Below are 8884 nucleotides of genomic sequence, written 5' to 3'. Positions count from 1 at the left end.
ACACAGTAGGGATGCTGGCAATCCAGGTGTGCCAAATAGAAGCCATAAAGTACTCCTTTAAGTGAAAAGGGGAATGTTCTCAGTAAGAAAAAAATTGTATATTGAGGTTGCAAAAATCTACAGTAAGAACGGACCTTCTGTCCTTCAAATTATAAAGAAAAAAGGGCTTTGTGTTGGTTTTGCTACCACGCCTCTAACAGCCTAAGTGATGCCACAGTACATGGCAAGTACCCAGTTCAGATGGAAAAGGGATTCCACAGAAACGTTTTTCGATTGATGGCCGTCAGGTTCCATGTCATCTTAGGTTTCAGGCATCAGATGGCGTCATGGACTACATCTCCCAAGGAGTAGGGGGGACTCCTGTACCAGAACAGCAGCACTCATTAATAACCCCAGTGCGCATCTACTTGTCGGCACAAGGGAGGGAGGGAATGCAGGATGACAACTGCAATCATGTTGGGGTCACCAACCTGTGTCCCACCACAAGACGACAGACATGAGGCTCAATCTCCACATCAGAGGCACTCAGGGGGCCTCTGCTCCAGCCTCCTAGCCCGGTGTGAGCAAACTTTTGTCAAGTGTCAGATACTAAATATTTTAGACTTTTCTGGCCTGATATCGTCTCTGTTCACATCTTCCTTTCTTTTTGTTTTGTTTACAATTCCTCGTTTTCTTTCGTTACACTTTTGAAATTTAAGAACTGTTCTTAGTTCTTGGGCCTTACAGAAAGAAGCTGAGGGCCAGAGTTGGCCCTTAAGGGGCTGTGATTTGCCAATGTCCGTGTGACTCCGCCATGCTGCACAGCCTCTCTGCACCTCTGACAAACAGTCCCCAGGCTATGTGTAAGGGCTCATCTCCCCACCATGACCTAGAATTGAACCGTCACAGGTGGACTCGTGCAGTCTTCTCCAGCATAAGATGACTGGTGTGAGTTTCCACGGATGCGATTTCTGAAATTAGAGTCCTGAGAAATGCAGTTGCAGCAACACTGCTGAGGAAAGCCAGCCCTGAGTGCACCCGCTGCAGCTGCTCTTTCCAGAACATTCTATCTCTGGAAACAGGAGGTACCTGAGGCCTGTGAGCACCAGGTAGGCTCTAAGGGCCTGCTCCGAGGACCCCTTAGATTTCCCCAAATCTCCAACTTTCGGGAGTTCTGCCTACACTCCTTGCCCCAGGATGCCCCCAGCACCAAGGCCAAGGGGGTGTCTTGGCCCTCAGCACTGGGGTGGAACATTTATACACAGAACCAGGCCATAGAAGGCATACACAGAGCCCATGAGTACCAGCCCCCATCTCCATCCTCTGTTCTCTGGGACTGCAAGTCCAGGCCTGACCTGGTTCTGTCCCTACCTGGAGAGACAGAAGACAGAAGGAGACAACCCCTGAGAAGCCTTTCCCGAAGGCCTCATTCCCCCTCACACTGTAAGATCTCTCAGCCCGCACTTTGGGAGGCCGAGGCGGGCAGATCACGACATCAAGACATCGAGACCATCCTGGCTAACACGGTGAAACCCCGTTTCTACTAAAAATACAAAAAAATTAGCAGGGCGTGGTGGCGGCGCCTGTAGTTCCAGCTACTCGGGAGGCTGAGGTAGGAGAATGGCGTGAACCCGGGAGGCGGAGCTTGCAGTGAGCTGAGATCGCGCCACTGCACTCCAGCCTGGGCGACAGCCAGACTCCATCTCAAAAAAATCTCAGCCCTGAATCAGGGCCCCTCTCCAGGAAAGGTGACAGAGTGGTGTCTAAATGACACTATCCTACGGCCCCGCTGGGGTAGAAAACAGACCCAGATGGCGCCCCCAGCCCTCCCTCCCCAGGCAGGAATAAAGAGCATAACAGACAGTGGAGGACACCGGGACAGGAAGGAGGGGCCAGCCGCTCTCAAACTAAGTCTAACCCACGGCGGTGAGGAAGTGTGGTCCCAAATCCAGCCCCCTCCCGGCCGAGCTCACAGAGCTCAGGGCTGGAACCTGGAACCCCTACCCCGACGCAGGCGGCAGAACCGAGGGGAACTTGAGCCCCGGCCCCCTCAGGAGACCCACGCCCGGGGCGCAGCTTTGCTGGGAGACGCCGCAATACTGCGCAGCCGCGGCCCCACAAGCAGAAACAGGCCTGGGCGCCGGGAGGCTGCGTCCGAGGCCTGCGTGGAGCTGCGGCCCGGCGACTCCCGGAAGACAGCGGGGGGCACTGGGCGCCCCGGATCCAAGCCTCCCCGGCGGCAGGGCCTCCCAGTGTGGCACCCGGATCCCCACCAAGGCACCCCAAGCGCGGACGGCGGGACAGGGGACAGCACCAGGGTGGTGTCCGAAGCTTCCCCACCGCCTTGGACCAACTCGGCCCGGGCGGGGCTTCCCGGAGAGATTTATCCCCCTTCCCTCTAAACTTCCCGGGGCTCCCGCTCAGGCCGGACAACAGCTCGGAGACCCAGTCCCGCTCGAGGGTTGACCCCCCCATCCAGAACCAGCCAACCAACCAAACCACCTCTCCCAAGCCGGGCCGCTTCCCGGCGTCCGCCGCTGACCTGATCAGAGCCGCTCTGCCGGCCCGAGGGAGCTGAGAAGGGGATTGGGAATGGGGTCTTGGGGAGGGGGCTGGCTGGAATGTGCAGCACTAGCCCAGCTAGGGCGGGCGGCGTGCGGGCGCGGGCGCCCCCCAGCTCACCCAACTCCCGGCGGCGCGGCTCCTGACACACCATAGAGACGTGGTCCTCCGCCAGCCTAGAGCGTCTCTCCCGAGCGTCTGCGTGAGCGAGACGTCATTTTGCGTCGCCTCGGGCCGGGCAGCTGGCGGCTGCGTCTGAGGCGGACGCCGCAGTGTAGGGCACACCCTGAGGGTAGCGAGAGACGTGACAGGACCGAGCAGTTGGGGGCTGCAGCCTGGTCTGTCCCCACCGATCCCAGAGAAAGGCTCAGTCTGGATCTGGGCGTTCGCACCCTGAGAGAGGGGATCAAAGCTCCCCTGCGGGCCCGAGGAAGAAGAGCAAGGTTGAGGACTGCCTCGGCTCACCAGAGTAGTCTGGAGGCAGGCCTGCAGGCGCGTCCCCGCTCCGCAGCTCCAAGCTGAGGTATCTACACCTGCCGCAGGCATTAAGATGGCTGGTTATGCCACTACTCCCAGCCCCATGCAGACCCTTCAGGAGGAAGCGGTGTGTACCATCTGCTTGGATTACTTCAAGGACCCCGTGTCCATCAGCTGTGGGCACAACTTCTGCCGAGGGTGTGTGACCCAGCTGTGGGGTAAGAAGGACGAGGAGGACCAGAACGAAGAGGAAGATGAATGGGAGGAGGAGGAGGACGGGGAAGCGGTGGGGGCCGTGGATGGATGGGACGGCTCCATTCGAGAGGTGTTGTATCGAGGGAATGCTGACGAAGAGTTGTTCCAAGACCAAAAGGACGGTGAACTCCGGCTCGGTGACAGTGGTATAACTAATTGGGACAACGTAGACCATATGTGGGACCAGGAGGAAGAAGAAGAGGAAGATCAGGACTATTACCTAGGAGGCTTGAGACCTGACCTGAGAATTGATGTCTACCGAGAAGAAGAAATACTGGAAGCATACGATGAGGACGAAGATGAAGAGCTGTATCCTGACATCCACCCGTCTCCTTCCTCGCCCCTTCCAGGGCGGTTCACCTGCCCCCAGTGCCGAAAGAGCTTTACACGTCGCAGCTTTCGTCCCAACTTGCAGCTGGCCAACATGGTCCACATAATTCGCCAGATGTGCCCCACTCCTTGTCGGGGGAACCGGGGTAATGATCAGGGCATGTGCTTCAAACACCAGGAATCCCTGAAACTCTTCTGTGAGGTGGACAAAGAGGCCATCTGTGTGGTGTGCCGAGAATCCAGGAGCCACAAACACCACAGCGTGGTGCCTTTGGAGGAGGTGGTTCAGGAGTACCAGGTGAGAGAAATGAGGGAATGTGGGGGGCTGAAGGGAGTGGAAAGGTAACTAGGAGAGCTGGGGAATGTGTAGCATTCCTTTCCCACCTCCTCAGCTACTTAGTTGCTAAACTCTTTATTTGATGAGGGAGACACAGTGGAGAGAGATGGTCATATGGGTAAAAAAGGAGACACAAAACCATGAAGGCTGGGGCAGATTGGCTTCCCCAGAGGAAGCTGAACAAATAATATGACGGTCACTGGAAGCGGACCACTACTGCTAATACTGTCTTGTCTACCTAAGTGCGCGGGACACGAGTAACAGATACCCAGTACTTCATTTCTCTCTAATGTGAGTCCTTGACCAAGTCCCTGGGACAGGTACAGATAGGAATAGAAAGCCACAGTACTTGGAGATAATAGACATTTGGGACCTCAGCACAAACAGTGTCAAAATAGATGTATTGGTAGACAGAAATGCCAGGTGTGAGTCCTAGACTACTGGTAGCAACTGGCCACACCCTCCTCTGAAAGTCTGGGATTGCATCCTACCTTGAGTAGGATACGTTTTCCTTTTAGAGCAAGGCAAAGCATCTTTGATGGATCAGAATGTGCCTCATATCCTGATCATTTTTCTTTTCTGGTATTTTATCATAGTGGAAGGAGTGCGGGATTTAGGATCAGGTGACCTGGATTTGCCACTTACTGTCTAGTCTTGGGCAGGTGTCAACCTCCTTGAGCTTCACTTTTTCCCTAGGATTGTAAGGATTAAAAGAGATCACATATGTTAACCATAAAGCACTAAACAAATGTTTTTTTTGTTTTTTTTTTGTTTTTTTTTTGAGGCGGAGTCTCGCTCTGTTGCCCGGACTGGAGTGCAGTGGCCAGATCTCAGCTCACTGCAAGCTCCACCTCCCGGGTTTACGCCATTCTTCTGCCTCAGCCTCCGGAGTAGCTGGGACTACAGGCGCCCGCCACCTCGCCTGGCTAGTTTTTGTATTTTTAGTAGAGACGAGGTTTCACCGTGTTAGCCAGGATGGTCTCGATCTCCTGACCTCGTGATCCACCCGTCTCGGCCTCCCAAAGTGCTGGGATTACAGGCTTGAGCCACCGCGCCCGGCCAAATGTTTGCTGTTTTATTTGGCTTTCTTGTAACTTGTCTTCCCTTGTTTGGGTGCTGATATGGTTAATGCCTTGCTTTCTAGTCTTGACTTCTAAGCATTAGAAAATTGTCTCAATGGCAATGACAGTCTTTTGACAGACTCAAAAGTGTAGGTAGATTTGACTCCTGGCAGTGCCCAAACGAAAGAGAGGTTGTCTTCAGGCCCATAAAGGTTGACCTGGATATTCAGCAGCAGTTGCTCACATCTTAGTAGTGCTTTACAGTTTATAAAATGTATTTCCTCTTGTTCTCCTATAGCAGTGGTTTTCAAATTGTGTTTTTGACCAATTAGTGGATCTTAAAATAAAATAAATCGGTCACGCCTAGCATTACCTCAAAATGAAATAAGAGAAAATATTAGAACACATGGACATAGTAAGGGTAAGTATTGCTTTATGAAACTTTTAAGTTATATATATACATGTGTATACTTAGTCTAAAAATATATTGCTTACTTTGAGTTGCAGTCAAAACACAAACACAGAACACTGTCCTACAGGCTTCATATAGTAGATATTATCACCCCCTGCCCCCATTTTATAGCAAATATTGGTAAGTGTACAGTTAAGACACAAATCTAACCATAAATCACTGCTACCTCTGTTACACTAATCTGACTTTAAGGACAAATCCTAGCACCATGTTTTCACCCAAGGTAATAACTAAATTATCCCATGGAAAAAACTTATGTCCTATGCTTCTGGGTCTTAGTACACTGAAGCTGAGGAAAAAAGTGAACCTTCCATTCCTCTGCTAACTTTTTTTTTTTTTTTTTGAGATGGTGTCTCATTCTGTTGCCAGGTGTGCTGGCGGGCGCCTGTAGTCCCAGCTACTCAGGAGGCCTAGGCAGGAGAATTGCTTGAACCCAGGAGGTGGAGGTTGCAATGAGCCGAAATCACGTCACTGCACTCCAGCCTGGGCGACAGAGTGAGACTGTCTGGGGAAAAAAAAACAACAAAAAAGCCTGATCCATGTTATCATCTAAACCAGGATTGATTGATTGATTTCTTGTTCCTTCTCTCTCTCTTTTTTTTTTTGACGGAGTCTCACTCTGTTGCCCAGGCTGGAGTGCAGTAGCGCGATCTCGGCTCAACTGCAAGCTCCGCCTCCTGGATTCACACCATCCTCCTGCCTCAGCCTCCCGAGTAGCTGGGACTACAGGCACAGACCACTATGCCCGGCTAATTTTTTTGTGTTTTTAGTAGAGATGGGGGTTTCACCGTGTTAGCCAGGATGGTCTCGATCTCCCGACCTCGTGATCTGCCCGCCTTAGCCTCCCAAAGTGCTGGGATTACAGGCTTGAGCCACCGTGTCCGGCCTCTTTCTGTCTTTCAATGTTTTTTTGTTTTGTTTGAGTCAGGGTCTCACTCTGTTGCCCAGACTGGAGTGCAGTAGTGCGATCACAGCTCACTTACTTCCTAGGCTCAAGCGATGCTCCCGCGTCAGCCTCCTGTGTAACAAGGACTATAGTGCAGCTAATTTATTTTTATTTTTTGTAGAGACGGGGTCTCCCTCCATTGCCTACACTGGTCTTGAACTCCTGGTGGACTCAAGTGATCCTCTTGCCTTGGCCTCCCAAAGTGCTGGGATTACAGGCACGAGCCACCACACCAAGCCTAGATGAGGATTTCTCAACCTCAACACTATTGACATTTTGAGTTAGATAATTCTTTGTTGTGGGCAGCTGTCCTATGCATTGTAGGATACTTAGTAGCATCTCTGGACTCTACCCACCATAGGCAGGTAATACCCCTCCACTAGTTGTCACAACCACAAATGTCTCTAGACATTACCAAATGTCCCATAAAGGGACATTGCCAAATCATCCCCAGTTGAGAACCACTGGTGTAGAGTCAGGGAAAGTGGTCATATCCACATATCATCCTCACTTAGGCCCTATAGCTGGTGCCTGGCATAGGTGTTCAAAAGTGGAACACTGACTCGAGGAAGAATAGGCTTGCGTAGCTAGCACTTTATTAAAGTACCCTGAGGGCTGGGCATGGTGGCTCACGCCTGTAATCCCAGCACTTTGGGAGGCCAAGGCGGGCGGATCACTTGAGGTCAGGTGTTCGAGACCAGCCTGACCAACACAGAGAAACCCTGTCTCTGCTAAAAATACAAAATTAGCCAGGCATGGTGGCGCATGCCTATAATCCCAGCTACTCGGGAGGCTGAGGCAGGAGAATCACTTGAACCTGGGAGGCAGAGGTTGCAGTGAGCTGAGATCGCACCACTACACTCCAGCCTGGGCAACAAGAATGAAACTCCATGTCAAAAAAAAAAAAAAAAAAACCACCCTGAGCATCAGTGGATTAATGGATATGGCACCCACTTCTCCCAGCTCTTGGAGTGAGGTAGCAAAGTCAACAAACCTAAACATTACTGCTGCTTATGTCACTTTTTGGGAGAACAAAAACCATGACAGATAAAGCAGTTTACAAAATCAAGCTCCAGAGATTTTGAGTAATAACAATCACTTCAGCTACTCCTCAGTTCCAGCAGGGCAGTAGGGATGTCATTTTTTGTTTTCAGGTATTATGCAGACCCCTTGAGTCCACAGTGGAAGTGGTCCTGGACTGATAATATAACATCAGCCCCTGAAGTACTTTCTTAAAACCTGAGGCTCCTGCCATTGACCATCAACCCCTGGCGTCTATGCCATGCCTCCTGAAACTCCTATAAGACCTGTAGATTCTATGCTGCTTCCTACCCCCAATTCCTAACCCCTCTGAAAGTTATCCTGTAACAGTGAAGTTACTGCAAATATTTGCTGGCTGGTAACATGGTATTATAAGAAAGGGAGCTCAGGACACTAGTCCTCCACATTCAAGCTAATAGAACTTCGGGTAACAATGGAAGTATTCTGTATCTGCTAATACAGTAGATAGCACTAGCTACATACTACTTGAGCTCTTGAAATGTGGCTAGTGCAACTCAGGAACTAAATTTTTAAGATAGTATTTAACTAATTTTAATTAGCCACATGTAGCTAGTGGCTATCAAATCCTATTTAACAGCACAGTTCTGTACAATGAAAGTCTAGTTCTTCCTAGGGCCCTTGGGAGGAGCAAGTCCAAGGGGGAGGATAAAAACAGAAATGAAACAACTTTCTTTTTCCAGCTGGGAGTGCTAGGCTGTAAGGTAGTATTTTTAGACATAAAAGGAGAAAATATTGTATTTTTAAAATCTGACCAAAATGATCTTGAGTCACCTATCACTTCTGATACACGTGGATCACACGGGTGAGGAGACAGGAGAAAACTAAGGGAAACAAGTTAGAAAATAAACTGTATTACGTCCTATCAAAAAAGGGCTGGGGCTAGAGCTGGAACCTCAAAACAGACTCCCCAAAGCTAGGAGGGTTTTACTTTGTGCCTGACTTTTTGAAAATGGGATGGGGAGCAAAACCTAGTATTAAAGCAGGTAGGTGAGTTCTTTGCTTTTTACAGGAGATGAGGGTGATGAGGAGCTCTTGGAGTCCTGGAAGGGAGAGCAGTCTGTGCTGACAGAGTCAGTGAGAGGAGAGGATCTAGGAGTAACAGGGTCTAAGGAGAGGAGATGGCCTCCCAGGCCATGAGAACTAAAGGTTGTGATAAATTTAATCATAGTCTGTCCAAACCAGAGAGTCCTCAGAAGTATGGTATGAGAATCCTGAGTGTGGGGCAGTGAGCTCATTTCTGCTCATGAGAAGTGTAGGAGATGCAGCAAGGTTCCTCTTATCAGGAGACCTGCAAAGATGGAAGGAAATGTCCCCCTAAGTTATAACTTGTCTCACCTCCTCCCTCCCCCAAAGGAAGGGGAAAGATGGACACCTCGGGGATTTGAATTAGAAATAGCCCTTTG

At 50.5% G+C, this 8884-nt stretch overlaps 1 protein-coding gene across 2 annotated transcripts; it reads left to right on the top strand.

Annotated features, from left to right (window-relative positions):
• Positions 1-2689: 2689 nt before the first annotated feature.
• On the top strand, positions 2690-4686 carry TRIM52 (tripartite motif containing 52). Of its 2 annotated transcripts, XM_011952900.1 has the most exons (2): positions 2690-3901; positions 3996-4686. In XM_011952900.1, exons 1-2 carry the CDS (start codon positions 3092-3094, stop codon positions 4008-4010), a joined length of 825 nt encoding a protein of 274 aa, XP_011808290.1. In that variant the 5' UTR covers positions 2690-3091; the 3' UTR covers positions 4011-4686. The 2 variants fall into 2 exon arrangements, with proteins under 2 accessions (XP_011808290.1, XP_011808289.1); XM_011952899.1 differs by having other exon boundaries at positions 2690-4686.
• The last annotated feature ends 4198 nt before the right edge of the window (positions 4687-8884 follow it).

The sequence above is a fragment of the Colobus angolensis genome, unplaced genomic scaffold (genome assembly GCF_000951035.1).
Source record: "Colobus angolensis palliatus isolate OR3802 unplaced genomic scaffold, Cang.pa_1.0 Scaffold350, whole genome shotgun sequence".
In the NCBI taxonomy this organism is placed as follows: Eukaryota; Metazoa; Chordata; class Mammalia; order Primates; family Cercopithecidae; genus Colobus; species Colobus angolensis.
The sequence above is the reverse complement of the archived record's forward strand: the minus strand, read 5'-3'. Positions and strand labels throughout refer to the sequence as shown.